This window comes from Plecotus auritus, assembly GCF_963455305.1.
Source record: "Plecotus auritus genome assembly, chromosome: 12".
NCBI lineage: Eukaryota > Metazoa > Chordata > Mammalia > Chiroptera > Vespertilionidae > Plecotus > Plecotus auritus.
Genome location: NC_137778.1, coordinates 26,774,594 through 26,795,428, shown reverse-complemented (window position 1 = coordinate 26,795,428; position 20,835 = coordinate 26,774,594). Strand labels below are relative to the sequence as shown.

The window sequence follows — 20,835 nt, the reverse complement described above, 5'->3', positions numbered from 1 at the left end:
ATACTGAAAACCTATTGGAAGAAATAATGACAGAAAACTTCCCCCACCTGGTTAAAGAAATAGACTTACAAGTCCAGGAAGTGCACAGAACCCCAAACAAAAGGAATCCAAAGAGGACCACACCAAGACACATCATAATTAAAATGCCAAGAGCAAAAGACAAAGAGAGAATATTAAAAACAGCAAGAGAAAAACAGTTAGTTACCTACAAGGGAGCACCATACGACTATCAGCAGATTTCTCAACAGAAACTATGCAGGCCAGACGGGAGTGGCAAGAAATATTCAAAGTGATGAATAGCAAGAACCTACAACCAAGATTACTCTACCCAGCAAAGCTATCATTCAGAATGGAAGAGCAGATTAAGAGCTTCACAGACAAGAAAAAGCTAAAGGAGTTCATCACCACCAAACCAGTATTATATGAAATGCTGAAAGGTATTCTTGAAGGAGAAGGAGAAGGAGAAGGAGAAGGAGAAGAAGGGGAAGGGGAAGGGGAAGAGGAAGGGGAAGGGGGAGGGGAAGGGGAAGGGGAAGGAGAAGGAGAAGGAGAAGAAAAAGGTAAAGATAAAAATTATGAACAACAAATACATATCTATCAACAAGTGAATCTAAAAATCAAGTGAATAAAAAAATCTGATGAACAGAATAAACTGGTGAATATAATAGAATTAGGGGCATAGAAAGGGAGTGGACTGACAATTCTCGGGGGGAAAGGGGTGTGGGGGATGCGGGAAGAAACTGAACAAAAATCATACACCTATTGATAAGGACAGTGGTGGGGGGTAAGGGCAGAGGGTGGGGTGGGAACCGGGTGGAGGGGAGCTATGGGGAAAAAAGAGGAACAATTGTAATAATCTGAACAATAAAGATTTATTAAATTAAAAAAAGAATTGGGTGAATTGACTATTGTCCGAGTCATAGGGTAATTTTTGTAATTTATGAAGCAAAGGCATCTTATCAGAGGGAGTTACTTTGCATTTTAATTTTCTGCAATCAAGTGTGAATATCATGCTCAAGAATTTTCACATAGTCAAGATAAAAATCTTTATTATTATTTGTTCAGACTTCTGTTGCAAACATTTGTGTCCTCATTACAAAGCTATACCATACCTACTAGTAAGATGGTGCTTGGGCCATAGATAAACATTTTTGTATGCTACCAACAACACTGATGTGATTGCTCTAATGAAACAGAGTTTAGAGGAGATGTACCTCCAGTTATAAAAATATGTATTTCATTAAAGTTTAATGCATTTTTTTAGTGAGATGTGCTGTAAACACATGCATATGTATATATGTGCAAAGTTGGGCCAGGGGAGAACACCTTTTCCAAGTAACATTGCAAAGAGTGCTGTAGATAAAGATTCAAACATGGAATTATTTTGTAGAAATTGACAAGCTGATTCTAACATTCGTAGGAAGCACAAAGGACCCAGAATAGCCAAAACAACTTAAAAGAAATAACACCAAAGTTGGTGAATGAATACTACCTGATTTTAACCCTTATTATAAAGTTAAAATAATCAAGATAGTGGGGCATTGGCACAAAATTATACCAATAGAACAATGGGACAGAATAGAGTTAAAAAATGGACCACAGATATAGACAGCTGATTTTTAGTGGAGAAAGGCAGTTTAGTGGAGAAAGGGTAGTATTTTCAACAAATGTTATTGGAAAAATTGAATATGTATATGCAGAAAATGAACTATTCATATCTTTTATCACAAATGTTATGATTGGCTCTGTTTCCATTTGATAGTGACCTTCAGCATGCTGTCATGAAGACATGTGAGGAGTTTACCACATACTCCTTGTTAAAATGTTTTCTTCTGACAACTTGTACATAAAGTGCATACTGATAGAAAAATTCTCTTTGGTCAAGCAGGTAGGATATTATAATGTATCCAGCCATGCATACTGTAGCTCTGATGCTTTCTTTGAGACTGTTTTTGTTTACATATTTATACAATTGTAGTTCTGATATGATTACTACTTAAATCTCATTTATAAGCTTCATTCCTTGTGTATAAGATTCTATTGGGATATAGTATTTACATTTTGCAAATCTTAGACTTTCTATCGTATTTTTTTGGATTGAAATCTGATTACTTGAATTCTCATGACAAAGTCTAGTCATTTCACTTTCATTGACTCGGGATTTTTACTTAGCAAATCATCTTATGTTTTGTCTTATTAAAACAAGATGTAACACTGAATTTCAGCTGTTTCTGAATTTGTACGTTCAGTTACTCTTAAATAATACTGTAATAACTCAGTTATTCAAAATTCTCCTTTTTACTTTCAGTTTCTAAACTTAGCTGATTATCAGGAGGAAGCACAAGGAGGCTTGCGTAGCCAACATTAATATTACCAAGTCTGAGATCTAAAGCTCATGCATTGCAGGGTCGTGGCCTTCCTCTGGGCCTTTCCAATTCTGTTTTAGACTCAGACACACACCCTGGGTGATTGGACTTTTCAGTCTAGAGTAAAATGTAAAGCCACAAGTTAGAATGGGAAAACGGCTTACAAACAAATGCACTGCCAACAGCAAGAAGTGACTGTGTCACCCTGATAGCAAGGGAAGAGACAAGGAAAAAAAAAGCATAAAAAAAGATAAAACATTTTTCAAGAGAACAAAGTAATCTATAGCAAAAGTTATTGCAACCACAAGAACTATTGAAATTATGTACAGAACAGTAAGAATACAGGAATTGAATGCTCAGTTTCTATAAATTCCAACAGCTATTTGTCAGTACTTAACTCGCCCTTTCTGTAGCTTTTTAACACTATTGATTACTGTCTCCCTCTATTCTTTTAGCTTCCATGAGGCCAAAACGCCTGGTTTTCCCTCTCCTTGGCCTCTCTGTCACTTTTGCTGGTGCATTATCTTTGGCCTTTAATATTTGCATCGATCCAAGGCTCTTTTCTGGGCCATTTCATATTCCCCCTTAGATATTCTCTTCTGCACCGTGGCTTCAGTTACAACATAGGCACCCACGACGCTCGCAGTGATAGCTCCTGGGCTAACCTCAGACTCATATTCTGTCAAATGCTGGCCTTGGTCTCATGGGCCAGCACCACCCAGTCACATGTGAGCTCAGCCTCACCCAGCCTTTAGAACCAGCCCGGATCTTAAGCAAGAAAACGGTGAAGGCCATGGCTGAGCAGTGACCATCCGGGCAGCACTGATCTAATCTCTCTTCACCCCGAGGCCCCTCTGAGTGGCTTTGGCTTGGCATGCTATGAAAACGGCTCTGCCTTCCTTCCATTCCATGGCTGAGTTCGCATCTTGGTTTTCTGCCTGATACCAGCTGGCTCACTTGGGTCTGGAGTTCTGTTTTGATCTCCTACTGTGCCTGGGAAGTCCCAGAGGCCTGATCCTGAAACCTGGTCTCCAGTGTCTTCCTGGCACCTGCCTTTTGTCTGCTATGAGATCCTGGCTCTCCTTCGGCCCACCCTACCCCATTGTTCTTCACCCTCCCACTGAGACCTCTCCCTTTTGCCCACTGCTGGACTTCCTCCCTCAGGTTAACTCAGTGCTTCTTTAGATGTCCCCGCCTTTTCTGTTTCCCTGAGTGGCACAGTTGACTTCTGCTCCATATCTGGGTCTACTCAACCTCAGTTCTAGGAACTTGCCTTCAGTTTGGAATGACTCGAAGGCTCCCTGGAAGTATTTTTTCCCTTCAAACTGGCATTGCTCAATGACGTTAACGTGGACTGCTTTAAAGAACGGAGAAATCCATAGATGTTCTTTACTCTCAATAGGATAGGCACCAGGGAAACCCAGTTGGGTTAAAGGTAGGCTCTGCCTGTGAGGAAGTCCATTTTCAGTGTAGTCATATCTAGATGCTCTTTACAGCCAATCAGCTCACTGCATGGAAACTGCTCCCTGTTCGTGTGGCCCTGTGCTCCGTTTTCATTGGAGCCCTGTGCTCACAGAACTGTGCTATTAAAACAATTCAGAAATAAGACTCCAGCTAATGTATCGGGGACTCCAGCTCTTAGAATAAAAATTGACAAGAGTTCATGCATGTGCTCCATGTTAATTCCCTTCTGCTTAATCTTGATTAACCGAAACATATGCATGTGTGTTTTTTTTTCCCATGGAAGAGGCATATTGGAAATATTTAAATTCTTAAATATTTAAATGGTCATGCTGTGCTTTTCACAGATGATTGGAACGCTGCCCAGGCATAAACTAACTGTATCATCCTTCCCCCAAACAATTTGTCAGTTGTTTAGCCCAGTATAATTTGTTTTCCTGACCCGTGGAAATGACAGTGTCTTATGGGGAAATAAAAATAAAATAGAGCGATAGCTCTGAATTTCTAATACCCCTCCCCAAAATCATTCTTTGATATAAAAATGTATTTCAAAGATAGGTTATTTTTCACAGGGGGACCCAGGAAAGATTTTTAAAAGCAGGAGTCTCATTTTGTGAAACTGAATACATACAGGAATTTCAGCAAGACAGGTTATGGTGACTCACACTATAATTTCATGGATGTGGTATCAGGCTTTCAGTGCTTATGCACACATAGCCTTCATCCTGTGCATGAACTTGTGCCTAAGAGATTTAATCACCATCGGATTGATCCCAGGAGGAAGCCTGGTGTTGTTTTAGAAAGAGGTAATTTCATGTGCCCAGTAACTGAACCTTCAGGATGAATGGAACACGAAGGATACACCAAGAGAGCTGTGCCACCAGAAGTTGTACCTTCCTATGAGGAAGAGCGTATCTCAGAACCACGGGTGAGGTTTGTTAGGCACTTTACCATAGCATAAAAGTCTCAGGAGACACACAGTTATCACATCTTGAAAAGTCTAGCTGTTGATCAGCTTGTTCAGCCTGTTCTGAAGGATAAATCATTTCCCAGGAGACTCTTTGGGATCCATTGAAAAAAGATTTTGTAGCTCCAGACTCTAGGTTGTGGGGCCCAATTTCACTGTGGTAGGGGCTGGGGTCCTCACAATAAGCCATTCTCCCACCAGCTGGTCATCCTGCAATTCAATTCTGACACTGTCTACCCAGAGGTTGAAGGCTCAGTCCTATAAGACTACTCTGTCCCCCGCCACTCTGATTTCAGCCACCAGTACCAAGGCCAGGCTTCTGACAGACTGGCTACAAATTAGAGATTCCAGTTGACCCCTTTCCCACTCAGGGTGCCCAGTGCCAGTCCAGTTGGTCATCTGTACTTCTGACCAAATGGCTGTCAATCAGAGGTTCCCATGACCTTCTTCTTGGGTTCAATTAATTTGCAGGAGTGTCTCACAGAAGTCCGAAACATGTTGCTTACCAGGTTATTGGTTTACTCGAAAAGGATACTCGAACTTGGGAATAGCCATATGGAAGAGATGCCCATGGCAAGATCTTTGAGAAAGGGCACAGCTGCCCTCCCCCTGTTGTCCTCTTCTTTACAACAAAACTCCTTGAAAGAATTTCAAGAATTGTCTATAATCAGTCTCTACTCTCTCTCCTCCCATTCTCTCTTAACAGGCTGTCATCCACCCCACTCCACTGTAACAGCTCTTGTCAGCCTCCTGAAGGACCCCAAGTTGCCCAATTCCAGCGTCCAGTCTTTGTTCTCCTCTGACCTGACATGTTGGCTGTATTTGATGGAGTGGAAGGTCTTCCTTCATGAAACGCCCTCTTGGCTTTGGGCCACCTCCCTCTTTTGGTTTCCTTCCGTCTGGTTGACGACTTCTGCTCACTCTTCAGCTCCTCACCTCTGAACATTAGGAAGCCCAGGGCCCAGCACTCTGACCTCTTCCCCATCTCAATCTCTCAGTGATCTCATCCTTTCGCCAGACTTGAGTGAATTCCAAATATACGTCTCTAGCTTAGACTTCTCTCTAGATGAAAGACTCTCACATATCCAGTGCTGAAGGCATTTTTTTGGTGCTAATTAGAAAAAGCTGTCCCTTTCCTCAAGCACTCGACTGCCATCTTCTGGGAAATTTTCAGAATAAACACACCTAGCAGATGGCTGTCAATGAGCATGGTGTCTCGCACAGCTGTGTAATCCTAGCCGTTAACAGCAGCCCGTTTTTCCACTGGGTGGGTGTGTAAGGGCATCACAGGCCCCCAACTGGACTCTTGATCCCCAGCCCACAGCCCTCCAACCTCTTCCTTTTAGTCATTTCTGTTTCAAAAGTTCTTCCCCTTGCTGAGGTCACACTTCTTGAAGCTGTCCTTCACTTTTCTCTTTCTCCCACACTACACCTTTAATCCGTCAGTGAACCTGTGGGTTTTTCCTTCCAAATACATTAGAATTTAACCATGACTCACCCCTCTCCCTGCTGCTACACTGATCCGAGCCCCATCATCTCTCTCACCTCCATTATTCCAAAAGCCAGCTTCCTCTTTTGCTCCACATCGTCTGTTCTCAATGCATTAGCCACAGTTACCTATTTAAAACCTGGGCCACCTCTTCTTTTCTCTCTACCCCAAACCCGTCAATTGGTCTGATTGGATCTCATCTCATACCTCCTCCTCTGTGTGCTCTATGCTTCGGGCACGGGGCCTTCTTGTTGTTCCTGCAACAAGCCAAGTGCACATCTGCTTCAGGCATTTCCGGGATGCTCTTACGTAAAGCATGGCTTATTCCCTCCTTTCATGAGTGTTGGCTTGAATGTTCTCAAGTCAGAGAAGCCTTCCTCAACCAAAGCATATAACAAAGTAACCCTTTCCCCCCTTTCTGTTCAGTCTTCTCCATAGCACTTACTGCCTGGCGTGCACACATTGTTTATTGTTTCTCATCATCGGGATTTAAACTTCATGAGGCTACATCCCCAGTTTCTGAAACAGTGCCTGCCTGGCAAGTAGGAATAAATAAATATTAGTTGAAACATACAAGCATCCCTAAATCTAGCTGTGGGATCCTATCCTTAAAAAGACCCAAAGGTTTGAGATAGTCCTGCACAATTGTAATCTCTTAATCCCCAAATAAAAACATTTTCAGGAGTCCAGGAATGAATTTAAATCTCACCTGAAAATTGCATTGATTTTACAACCTTCTAGAAGGGCATGCGTTTCCTACAGAGAAAGCAAGTAGGCGCCATCTAGTGGCACCAAGAGAAGACCGCATTTGTGTTACTTAATGATTCAGAAGCTTATTAATCCTGTGAAAGTGGTACTTATGATCGTCCTAAATCCTCAAGTGTGCATTTCCCACAGAATATATTAACCTAGAAAGTACATTTCCATTTCTTCTAAACTATTTATGACTTATTTTTACTTACTAATTTTTGTTTTCAGGGATTTGGCATCTTTTGTTCCTCTTTACTTTTCCTATTATGTTATCCTCTGCTTATCTTAACCGCTTACGTTCACATGGTACTGGCCTAGTCATTGAGTGTGTAAATACAGGCTCTCTGAGAATTTATATTCTAATAAAAACAGCATCTATGAGGGTAGACGTGTGAAAGAACTTGCCAAGTGACGCAGTAACTTCTTAAGACCAGCCTTCCAAAGCCCATTGAAGGTTTTGGTGTTGAGTATGTCCCCACCATTGGGCAGTGAGCTTTCGGAGTCTCAGTGTGCCATTTTCCAGAAAATGCACATAGTAATGATACAGGGAAACGAAGGTAGAAACATTCGTGCCCATGCCCACTGACAGGAGAGACAGAAATTAATTACAGTCTCAGGCTGCCAGTCAAACTTTGGAACAGTTGAGTCATTACAGTGCTTGGTAAGTTAAAGCGGAAACTCGTCAGTCCACTTCTGGAGCCTGTGACCTTTCCGGTCGGGAGTAGCTGGGGTGGGGCTGGGCAATGCGTGTTGCCACCAGGAGGCCAGAGCAGCACTGATCAGCCCAGCAGGTGAAGGTCATGACAAGAGAGGCCGGGGAGGATGGGCCCTGTGTGCCCATGCTTAGGTTAGTCAGTCTGGAGGAAGACTTTGAGTAGCTTCAGGGGGCCAAAGTTGGACCAATAGAGTATGATACGAAAGCAGATTTCATGCCAACGTTAAAAGCATTTTCCAATGAGGGTGTTTTCCAAAGAGATCATACATAGTCTCAGGCCCTCATAGTCTCAGGGCTCAAGCAGAGGCTGGATGATATCGACCAGGGATTTGCTGAAGTTATTAAGATTCTCTGATTCCTGGCTTTCTGTCTGTACACACAGAAACCCTCCCGACTCTTCAGCACTCACTTCATACCCCGCTTGTCTGTTTTTTGTTGTTGTTTTAAGCACTGCAATAATCTTTAGCTCCTAAGCTGATGCTCTGCTACTTGAAGACAGGGGACCACATCTCATCGTTGCTTGCCTGTTGGCCTTGCCAGAGCAGCTGCAGGTTGCATACTCAGGGGGAGAAAGACTACGAATGCTCCGCTCAGCTGGCCTCCGGACCCACAGCAGCCTTAGTGGAGCAATTCTTTAGCTAAATATTAAAGAAATGAACATACTTGTTAAGACTTATTCCCTTGTAAAAAATTATAATAATTTTTGGGGGCACTAGTATCAGCTTCTTTTTGTTGTTTATCACGGACCTGTTATCCTGGAAAGCAGGTACAGAAATTGATAGTACAGCAGTTGGTAGAATGCTACTGAAATTTAAAAAACAAATTTTCTGCTTATTGGATAGTTATTTTAGAGTTTTTCCTCCAGCCTACAGATAAGATATTTCTTTTAGATTGTAGGTAAAGAAAAATATTTTCTTTGATGTAATATTCTTTTTTGTTTTTCTCAAGAAAATATCTTTTAAATTACAGAAGTTGGGCCCTGGCTGATGTTACTCAGTGGTTAGAGTGTCAGCCTGTACACTGAATGGTCATGGATTTGATTTCTGGTCAATGGCATGTACCTGGTTGCAGATTCAATCCCTAGCCCCAGTTGGGGCACATGTGGAGGCAACCAATGGATGTGTCACTCTTACATTGATGTTTCTCTCTCTCTCCTCTTCCTTCCCTCCTTTCCACTCTCTCTGAAAAGCAAGGGAAGAAATATCCTCAGGTGAGGATTGAAAAAAAATTTTACAGAAGTGAATTTTACAGAAGTTGGTGTGGTATTTTGAATAGTATGTTGTAAAGCTAAATTATTCCACATATTTTTCTTTTTAAAGAATTAAGCACATTTTGTTTTTAAATCTTTTTGCCTTCTGAAGCTGTATTTATATAACCTAGCATTCCATCATAATAAGGTGGTGATATTGGAAAGGATGTGCTAATAGGATTAGAAGATAGGCTTTGTGCGTGCCCTCTAATTTCTTTGATAATCAGATGCTGCTATTTGTTTTGTAATTTCAGGGACCCAAATTCTCTTTAAATTATTTAATAAGCTAGAAGGTTTAAAGCCTGCTTATGGTACTTAATTGCTTGTGTGAACATTAGCAAGTTTAGCATGCTTGGCATTTGTGCTGTGTTTAATATTTCTACAGTATTAACTGTGTTTGTTTGTAACCCTGTGTTCTCTCGTTTTGATAGTTGAAAAGACAATGTTGAATACTGTGACTTATAATTAAAAAACATAGTTTCCTTACAATTATTGCAAGAGTAGATGATTTTAGGTTTTGTTAATTTGTCTTTTTATAGAATATGCTGAATTTCTACATTGCAAAGGAAAAAAATTTACAGATTTTGATGAAGTTCGCCATGAGATTGAAGCAGAGACAGACCGAGTGACGGGCATGAATAAGGGCATTTCCTCCATACCCATTAACTTACGAGTCTATTCCCCACACGGTAAGTAAAGTAACACAATTCCAACTTCTTGTCCTCAAAAAAATTCATGACATCAATTAACATGCATTATTTGTATAGAAGATGGTTTGTTCTCTCAAAAAATACCGGGTTTCTAGGATAGTGTTTGGATATTGCCATAAATGCTCTGGTCTAAAGAGTTCATAGATTTATTTATGGGGGGCAGGAGGAGGTGACTTTTAAAATGATCAGAATTGAGTAAATAATTTCTTTATGTTTATTTTAAACTTTCAGAATTCCAAAGAGGTATGCTTGAAAGCTTCAATTTTTCAATACCCTCAGTCTTTGCAGATATCTTAGCTGTGCTTGGTGCTATGGTTGTGTCTTCCCTATTAGATTTTTTTTTGCAGCCCTGTGTGTTCTCTTTATTTTCTTCTTTAGCAATCAACTGCAATTTGCTTTCCAGACTATCAGCAGTAACTTACAACTTAGACAACCAATTCATGGTGTGGGATGTGGAATAGCCTCTATTTAGACTAAATTTTTAGCGGGGTAGGTTTTAATCTCTAATTTTCTATCCAGCTCTGTTGCTTTTCAAATGGAGCCTGAATCTTCAATTGCAATGTCCCAAGAAGACTTGGTGTCAACACTCTTCTGTGCAGAGAACAAGAGCCAGGTTGGGGCTGGAGTAACCGAGTCAGGGGTCGTTGCCTGCTCTCTGGAATGCTGCTCCATGAGACTGGCTGGGTAGCCCCCAAGGGACCATGAATGGTGAACAGCTTTCTAATAGGCTAAGTGGCTAATCTTCTGTGAATAACATCCGATGCTTTTGAAGGGAAGGACAAATCTTACCCTGAGAACTTGACACCATTTGAAGGCAGTGTACTGCATGAGACTGGCAGACAGTGTCTGAACGTATTGCCAGTTTTCACTTATAACCCCTTAGTTGTGGATATGACAGCTCTCCAAGAAAACAGACAAGCAAATCAGGGCCATTCAAATTATGTGAAAATGACCATTTGGAACAGCACAATCATATCATAAAAACAGTGAAAACTTGCAAAGCCATTTCCTATTATTTGCTTTTTATTCTACATACCTGAGTTGGGGTTATTTGGATGCACCATCTACAAAGCTGAGCTTTTTCATTTCCACGAAAATGACAGGTGATTCTGAATAGTTGATGTCTTTTAGCATGGAGGGTACACATAAGACTCTCTTTCCTGTCTGCACAGTGTTAAATCTCACCTTGATCGACCTACCTGGGATTACTAAGGTGCCCGTGGGGGACCAGCCAGCCGATATTGAGCATCAGATCAGGGAAATGATCATGCAGTTCATCACGCGGGAAAACTGTCTGATTCTGGCTGTCACCCCGGCCAACACCGACCTTGCAAACTCAGATGCACTGAAGCTGGCTAAAGATGTCGACCCTCAAGGTGAGTGTGTGGCCCTTAGGATGAAAGGAAATTCATTGAAAATGTAAGGTAATACCAATTCTCAAAACTTGAATTCATTATTCACTAAATTTGCCATTATTAATATTGTTAGAGCTTTTGTATTTAGGATGTTGAAAGAAAAATAACTGGGGAATAAAGTCTAAACCTATGCAAATAAATGTAATATTAACTGAGATATAAGAATATAGACATTTCTAATCTTCGTGCATTACTTATTTTAAAAGTCAATAAAATAAACTTCTGGGACAGAATTTAGACAGTCCCCTTGGTTATTATAAGCATTACCTGAATAATTACTCCCAATAAAAAATATTTTTTTTAAATTTCTTTAAAACAGGAAGCTCTTTTAATGCATGGAAGATATTTAACTTACAATTACTTGACATAAGTATATATTATAAAAGCAGGGGTTTATCTGTTATTGGCATTTCAGAATCCAGAAAAGTACCTTATTTATGCTGATGATCTGATTTCTTTTCTTCCTTTGAGCTGAGTAATAACAGTTTATCTGCAGAGACCCTAGTGTTGGGTCTTCCTGTGTGTCTATTTAAAGTAACTATGGAAGTGCATCAGTGATGTGTCTGTTTAATACGGAGATGCATGGTCTGCGATTCTAGGATTTCTTCTCTGATAATTAATTAATCACCCCCATTTTCTCTCTTCTCCTTATCATTAGCATGTTAGAACTCCTGAATCAATCCCTCCCCCCCTTTTTTTAAATCATCTGCTTCCTCATCCTTTTGTTCTGCATTTTGCAGAATTCAGACAACTTTATCTTCAGCTTGTCTAATTTTTCATTTCTGATTTCACTTAATAAGTTGCAACAGCATTTTCCTATTGTGTAAATGTTATTTTTATTGTTTTTTTTTATCCATTCAGCTCTTGGTTTCTTGTGCAGTGTCCTCTCTAAAGGTTTTAACGAGAACATTTTGAGATTTCCTTTTATAATCTACAACGTTTCTGAGTCCGTTTTCTCCTGTTGGTTGTTTTGGTCGTTGTCTTTGATCTCAGAGACCTCTCTCAAGTGATCTGGTGATCTTTTCCTGCTCATTCAGATATAAAATCAGAGCACTAAAAGCTGAGGGAAGCTCTGTGTGGGCATGAATGAGAGTCATTGACTTTACAAGAGGGTGAGTGGCCAGCCGCTAGATTTCACTGTGATGGTGGGGTATGCAAGGCTACTGCAGAGCTGAGGAGACAGGAATGGGAAAAGGGAACATTCAAACACCACAAATCTCACTGTTCTCACTGAGATTCATTCATTTTTGTTGGATAAATACCTTTCAGTTTGTTGTAAGCCTTTGATTAATTTTCAAAGTTCTGAAAAAATTAATTTTGACAATTTTTGCCAATGTTCTTATTGCTTTTATGGAGGAATGGCTTTCTTAAAGGTTCTTATTCCACCATTTATTATTCCATTGCATTATTCCCCATTCTGATCTTAAGTAACTTTAATAATCAGGAAATTATCATATAAAAGACATTTGAATTGGGATAATGAGGGAAATCTGGCCATGACATCTGTGACACTGTTGGCCTTCATGATTAACTTGGTGGCTGTGCAAGGGGCCTGTCCTCAGCACTTTATGTCCGTCTTTCCTGAAGTTTTGCCCTTGCCTGAGGAGGATGAACTATTTAGATAACAGAGAGCCATTATTTATCCCAGGTGCCTGACTTATAATCTGATTCACCAAGGTACATAATTATATAATTTTCCGAGAGGTGGTCTGTTTTGGGCAGTAGCTACTTTGTACTAAATTAAGACCATTTTCACGTACGTAGGACCTGCATATACTAGTATTTAAATATGGGGGAGGGTGAACAAATGTAGGTTTATGGTGGTGAGTACATGAAACAGAGTTTATTCTTGTATTATTATTTATTAACTAGAGGCCAGGTGCACGAAATTCATGCATGGGGCGAGGTGTGTCCCTCAGCTCAGCCTGCACCCTCTCCAATCTAGGACCCCTTGAAGGATGTCCAACTGCCCATTTAAATGGGCAGTCAGACATCCCTCTCACAACCCAGGACTGCTGGCTCCCAACTGCCGTCCCCTGCAGTCCTGGTCCCCCCAACTGCCCTCCCCTGCAGGCCTGGGCCCCCCCAACTGCCCTCCCCTGCAGTCCTGGTCCCCCCAACTGCCCTCCCCTGCAGTCCTGGTCCCCCCCAACTGCCCTCCCCTGCAGGCCTGAGTCCCCCCAACTGTCCTCCACTGCAGGCCTAGTCCCCCCTGCAACTGCCCTCCACTGCTGGCCATCTTGTGGTGGCCATCTTGTGTCCACATGGGGGCAGCCATCTTTGACCACATGGGGGCAGCCATCTTGTATCTTGGTGTGATGGTCAATTTGCATATTACTCTTTTATTGTATAGGATTATTGTGTTAATTTTCAGATGAACTACTGTAAACCTACTTTTGCCCCATCATGTATATACTTGGGAAGGAAGTTTCTGTTGATAAATTAGTATTCAATTATTTGCATAATGATATTCAAAATGAGAGCTTTTACAAAATAAATAGTACTGTCATGTTGGAAAACATGTATCTGTGCTATATATCAAAATGAGTTTCATGATGAATTACTCTCTCAGTGTATGTTGAATGTCACAGATTTGTAGCTAGACAAAGTTCGACCTTACCTGTTACATCACTTGTGAAAAATGTTTTTACTGACTAAACGAGAATTTTTAGCACAACTTCAAGGGGAATGGCTATCCAGTTTAAAAGGTCAAACTCCTAGTCATCAGAAGTATGTGAAGTTTTACGTGTATTTTTCCCTGTAGAGAGGTCTTGACTTTTCAAAGTGCTCTTACACACTTTGGTTTTAGTTTCGGCAGAATGATGTGAGTTCGGTTGGAGTGAGATCCTATTTTGGGGAGAGGGAATTGATTGGGGGGCGACACACTGTGTTGAATAACATGCCTCTGACCACATAGTACCTTGTGGTCGCCCCTCCCTCCTCACCTACTGCTCTCCTCACTGCATCAGATCACTCCTCAATTAATTGCTGTATTAATGGTATAGATGGAAGACCACAGGGTTTGGAAGCAGATCTTTCACATCCTGATAGCATATCCTTAGGCAAATTATTTAACTTCTTTGAACCTTATTACCTCATTTCTAAAATGAAATGAAATTGGTAATAAATGTTATCTCAAAAGGTTGCTATGGCAATTAAATAAGATTAATGTATCTATAAAGATAATTCTAACTCCAAATGCTAGCAGTTATTTTCCTCTTTGAAAGATTCAAAGGACACTGCTTTGTTATTTTATTTGTTGTCTATAGTTTAGAGTGATAAACCTGTAAAAACAATCAGTAGCTTTCTGTAATCCAAACTGCTGCTTACACTAGTATGAATTAATAAGGCTTGATAACACTTAGAATTATAATAGAATTACTTTGAATATTTTAATACTGTATCATAAAAATAAAAATGATTCCAGATTCACCTGAGAGTTGCTCGATTAACTGTGGGTGAAAGAAGACCTTATCAGGGCTGGGGCTGGGGCTGGGGTTGGATGGAAGGAAGGTTGTCCTTAGCTTGACTTGATGTGTTTAAGGCAGGGGTGGGCAAACTTTTTGACTCGAGGGCCACAATGGGTTCTTAAACTGGATCGGAGGGCCGGAACAAAAGCATGGATGGAGTGTTTGTGTGAACTAATATAAATTCAAAGTAAAGGAGCGGAGGGGAGAGCAAGAGAACCCTCCGCTCTTTCGGCTCCGCGGGCCGGATAGAACAGCCGAACGGGCCGGATCCGGCCCGCGGGCCGTAGTTTGCCCACAGCTGGTTTAAGGCATTATGCCAGCTCCTGCTCATGGATTTAGGGTAAAAGGGCCAGACTAGGGTTCTTAGCACAGTCTCACCATGGAGACTGCATTGATTCCTCTCAGATACACTTTCTCTGCTAGTTAGAATGTCTACTCAGATACAACAATTCAATCACTGCCTTTGTTAGCTAGTTCATTAATTTGCTGTTCAACAAATATTTAGGAGGCATCTCTTGAGCCAGGCAAAGTGTTTGTGGTCAGGAGTGTAAATTCTGTACGCTGGACCACTCAGTAGGACACTAGACGAGGCAGATGCTCAGTACACATTTCTGATGATTTTCCTGACTCTCCACCATTACAGATAAGTTCTTTGTTTGTATCGCATCTTCTCACATGGGTGTGAGGTCATGCAAGTCCCCAGAGAAATATGACAGAGGATCTGCTTGATGAGATGAACATTTTAATATTTTAGGGAGTGTAATTTGGCTCACAGCATGTATTAATTCCAGTGAAATGAGTTGTGTAATAACACTCTGTGTCAGATGTTATAACCACAAGTATTCTGTTAGGTAGGTGGCATTGCCCAGTTTTTTGTAAGAGGAACTGAGAGAGGTTCTGGAACTTGCTTTCAGTCTAAAGAATGGTGAGTAGCGGGAACGTGATAGGAGCGCACATCCCTCTGCTCCCAGCAGGCCCAGTTTGCTATTGTATCGTTCAGCTTTCTCGTCCCAGTTGTTTTTTAACACTTTACTCAGGAATAATCATGAACACATGTTAGAATTTTATAAAATTGGAGTGAAAGGTGCTTGAGGAAGTTTTATGATACTAAACATGGCAAAACATTGTTAAAATTACATTGAATTAGGTTTTGCCTTATAAATTTTTTTGTGAGGTAGAGATTTATTAGAATATCTCTGCATCTTTTCTCTGTATAAGAAATAGACTCCCTTGACAAACGTAAAGACGGAATTTCTAGAGCAAATATTATAAATGCTGGAAAAAAGAATCCATTTGGAAGCGTTCATGGTTCTATTCTCATGTGAATACTTCCTCATTATTTCCTAAAAGCAAAGCACTCAGTGAAAATTATCTTCAAATGATTTAATGTGATTTCACTTTTATATGTCAGTTTTTAACATGGCTACATTGCTTTAACTAATTTTAGAAGATCATTTTAGGTGCTTGTGCATTTACCCAGCAAATAGTTAATGAGCAAGGACTATATGGCAGGAGCCATTCTGAGCGTCACGAATGCAGTGGTGAACAAATCAAAATGCTTGGCCTCATGGAGCACATATTCTAACGAGGAAAACAGACAGATGACAGATAACCGATCATTGTGATGCCAGGCTTGTGTAATGTCAGGTAGTGACAGAAAATTAAAACAGGATACAGGAAGAGAGAGTGCTTGGGAATGCTATTCTAGACAGAAGGGCTGTGGAAGCAGCATTTGAGCAGAAAACTGGGGGGACAGGCCCTGTCAGTTTCTGGAGGTGGAGCCTTCCAGGCTGAGTGGACAGCAAGCACAAAAGGACCAGGAGTGGAGCTGGCTTGACATGTTAAGGGACAGCAAGGGGGCCACTGAGGATGGAGTTTGGTGGGAGGGAGGGAGATGTAGGTTCTGCCATCAGAGAGGTAGGCAGGCGAGAGCCTGTGGTGTCTTCTAGGCCATCATAACAGACACTGTATTTTATTCAAAGTGTGATGAGCAACCACTGGAGCGTTTTGAGGGTAGAGAGAGACGATCCGACTTATGTTTTCATGGGTGAGTCTGCCTGCTGTGAGAAGAAATGACTGTAAGAAGGGTCTGAATAGAAATGGGGAGAGCAGTTAGATTATTCCTTCAAAGAGGTCCCGCAGGGGGAGAGTTGATGTGGCTTGGAATCAGAGAGAAATGGACCAGAGGGAAGACACCGTCAGGTTCAAGGTCCACTTGGAAAGTAGAGCTGACAGTATCACGGGTTTGTTGCGAGTAAAAGCAAGCAGGCAAGGAGGACTCCGAGAGTTTTAATAGAAGAAATCGCTTAAAGGGTAATGTCATTTACTGCGATTAGGAATACTAGGAGAGGAAAATGTTTGGAGTGGATGAAGAGTTTTATTCTGGAAATGTAAATCTGAGATGTTTATTACTAGTGATATTAGAGACTGGAATGTGAGGGAGAGTTCAAGTTGGAGTTGTGAACTGGGAGATATCAGTCTGGAGGCGGGGTAGTGTGTTGAATGGTAACCCCTAAAAAGATGTGTCTAAGGCCTAACTTCCCCATGCCAGCAAATGTGTTCTTATTTGGAACTAAGTTCTTTGCAGAATCTTTTTTTGGGGGTAGAGATACTTTTATAAAACCATAACAATCATATTTCAGATGCAATTTTAATTTTACTTGAATTTCACAAAAGAAAAAGAGAGGTTGATGGAATGGCTGAATTCATATAAATATTTCCTCTAGACAAGAGATACTTCCCCTAAAATATCACTTCAAGATTAAAAAAAAAAGAAACAGTGAGAACATTAAAGGTTGAAGTCATTATGATTTTTCCAAGGACATATTTTCATTTTTGTTTGTATAGACTGACTTCTTGCTGTGAAGGATGAGTTCCTTGGCCCAGCCACACTGACATGAACACGCAGTTTTGAAGAGATTGAAGCCCTTCTGTACCAGTTAGTAAATGTCAGCCACTGGACTCTCCCCAGGGCTCTCCCTCTCTCCTGGCTGCCCCATCCCACCGCCAGGACCAACCCCAACCCCCACCTCCCTGGGACCCAGAGCTACAGGGGAAAGGGGACTCTGGTCCCCTCTCCCAGGTGCCTTCAACACGCACCGCTTCGCCCCAAGCAGCTTAATTTCCTTCTGTTTTATATAATGGCTTTGTTTGCAGAAAGTATTCAGTGTAAAAAACGTTTGAAAACCTCTGCTCAAAGTCAGCCCTCAAGCCCTTGCAAGTTTGCACAGTCCAGGGATTTCTGAGAATTAAGGCCTTTCTCCCCAAAGCACCAGCTCCTTATGAAGTCAAGTGCATGTCTGCATCCAAATAGAGAGGACCCCTTAGCCGGGTCCAAATGGGATGAGGCAGAAGGTGCTGGAGCCCAGGCTCAAGTGGAGGCGGCAGGAAGGGAGTGGGCTTTGCTCCGTGTCCAGCCCTGTGCCAGGTGCTCACGGCCCAGGTCCTCTCCAATCACATGAGAGGTGTTTCTTTGCTACCTTTCTCTCCCTCCCTCCTTCCCTTGCTTCTGGCTTTACTGAACACCTGTCTGTGCCAGGCCCTGGGGTACAAAGGCAAAGCCAGCATCTCCAAGACCTCACCGCCCCGTGAGAGCATCATCAAGAAAATGGCTGTGACCACGGTGGGTGCAGGATGCAGGGGGAGCCCCAAGGGACTCAGGGAAGATTCTCCAGTGGAGTTAAAGCCGGCTGGGACTGAAGGCTGAGGAAGGGCATTCCAGATGGTGGGAACGGCATGTGCGGAGGCAGGGAGGCAGGAAAGAGCCCGCCTAGTCTGGGAACTGTGGGAGGGCGATGGAGCCCAGGTCCAGGAAATCTGCTGGGTGAGGTTGGGGTCCCAAAACCCACTCCCTGGACCCTCTGCCTTCTTGACTTCCTTGACTCCCGGCTAGGAAGAGGCCCGGGCCCAGCTGCACAAACAGATGCTTTGACATTGGAGAGGGAGTGAGGAAGGAGGGGCCAGCTGGTGTGTGTTTTGGGATTGCTTCTCAGAAATCTGCTGCCCCCCCCTCCTCCTCCTCTGACACCATGGCAACCAGGAGGCAGCTGGGGAAGCCACCTGTGAGCTGGGCTGAGGTGTGGGGGAGGTGGGCTGGGGGTAGGGACCTCTGCTCCCCCTCTCTGAGCCTCAGTTTTGGCATCTAGACTATGGGCACCGCAACCCAGTTGTGAGCTCTTTGTCAACCCAGGTGATCCAGGAAGCCCAGGCCCAGGCAGGACTCCTTAGGGGAAAGCCTGGGAGGTAAGGGCGGGGCTGGGGAGTGCCCTGCCTCATCCTGTAGCTGGGGGCTGGGCAAGGTGATGGGTAGTCCTTGAGCTACATGGCCTGCGCTTCCCACCAAGCAGCCTCCCACCAAGCAGTGTCCCACCAAGCAGCCTGCCTGGTGTGCCCACTGCACTGTTGCTGCTGAGGAGCCCCAGGGAGCAGGAGACAGGGCCGAGGCACAGACACAGGGATGGATCTCCTGTGAGCCCTGCAGTGAGAGGTCTAGGGGGTCTCCCCTGCCGGAGCACAGGGCCCAGCTGTTCCCAGAACCCGGTCAAAGCCCCAAAAGGTGGGGTCTATTTCCTGAGGCTGCTGCTCCGATGACTACAGACAGGCCTGAACCAACAGGAACAAGTGCTCTCCCCTCTGGGTGCCAGAATCTGAAATCAGGGCATCTAGGGCTGTGCTCCCTCAGAGGGCCCCAGGGCAGGGTCCTTCCTGCCTCTTCAGCTTCTGGGGGCTCCTGGTGCTCCTTTGCCCCTGGCCCCATCCCTTCACTCTCCCCTCGTCTTCACGTGGCCTCTCCTCCATCCTCACGTGGCCTCTCCTCCATCCTCCATCCTCCTCCTCCATCTTCAGGTACCCCCTCCTCTGTCCTTACTTAACCCCACACTGTGTTCACGTGCCCACTTCCGGCTGATCACTGATACGGAATTTTTGGACTGGAACCTGGATTCTTTGTCCGCCAGAGTCGAAGAATGAGTCCATGGACAGAGGGTAGTATAGCAAAGGTGGAGATTTATTGAAGAACAAGTACAGACTCCACATGGGGAGAGAGAAAGAGTCCCATAGAATAGACTCCCACGTGGGGAGGGGGAAAGGGTCCCACCCTGTCCCTTCTTCCACAGTTTATAAAGGCTGCAAGTCCCTGTGTCTGGATATCCCCTCTGATTGGCCACTATTCCCCTTTTGATTTTGTCACTATAGCAACTCCTGAGCTCAAAGGTCAGACATGACTTGGGACATGTGATGCCCTCCTCCCTTACTGTTCTTTTCTTTCTGGGCTTTTTTCCTTCTTCTTTATTTTGTAAATATAAAATATATATGTGGGCTACTTCCAGCTTCCTTCTCTTATGTAAATGCAACTGTTGCTGCTCCGTGCACCTGGATTCTTTGTGTTATGGAGATGTACCTTCTCCCAATCTGTAGCCCTATTTTTTTTCCATGGACCCCAATTCTAAAAATTCCCTAAACCTGCCTATATCCCCCTAAAATTCCTTTCATCGCGTGGTCCCGCCTCCCCCACCTTCATGTGCCCACTTCCAGTTGTTCACGTGGCCCCGCCCCCTGTCCACGTGCCCACTTCTGGCTGTTCACGTGGCCCCGCCCCCATCCACATACCCACTTCTGGCTGATCACGTGGCCCCGCCCCCTTGTCCACGTGCCCATTGTACAGGTGAGGCTGCTGCAGCACAGAGAGGGCGAGGGCACACAGCAGTGAAAGGGCAGAGCTAAAAATGGAACCCTAGGCTGCCCTGAGCCTGTGTCTCTTTTATCTGTGACCTCTGGTTAAGCGGCCCCTCACCCCGTGGCCATTTGCTCTGATGGGCTTCACCCTTCCCCTCACCCCCCTCCTCCACCCCCAGCAGACAGGGGTCCTGTCATGGCACCAGTGCCTCTGGGCGGCTGCCCTCTTTGTCCCTCGGTCCCTCCCAGCTGGTGACCTTGGCGGAGTCCCGCTGCACTGGGGCGAGGGCCTTGTGTGGAAAACACCCTGCCTCCCCTCGCCCTCTGTGGCTTAGATTACAAAGTACCGATATTTTTCCTTTGGCTTCCGCCGCCTGCCTCTCCTGGCATCTTTTGTTTTACCTCAAAAAGAAATTGATTCTCTTTGCAGAATCTTGAAATGAGATCATCCTGGATTTAGGGTGGACTCTAAATCCAATGGCCAGTCTTCGTTAGAGAAAAGAGAGGGAGATTTGAGAGAGAGAGACATAGGGAAGGCCTGGTGAAATGTTGGCAGAAATTGAAGTTATG

General features: G+C 43.3%; 1 protein-coding gene across 4 annotated transcripts in view; it reads left to right on the top strand.

The window, feature by feature from the left end:
• DNM3 (dynamin 3) overlaps positions 1-20,835 on the top strand; it is a 386,126-nt gene that overhangs the window by 74,979 nt on the left and 290,312 nt on the right. For all 4 annotated transcript variants that reach the window (XM_080649442.1, XM_080649441.1, XM_080649440.1 and 1 more), the window contains 2 exons: positions 9,537-9,686; positions 10,880-11,083. In XM_080649442.1, coding sequence (XP_080505568.1) covers positions 9,537-9,686; positions 10,880-11,083 — 354 coding nt within the window. The remainder of the gene's footprint in view (positions 1-9,536; positions 9,687-10,879; positions 11,084-20,835) is intronic.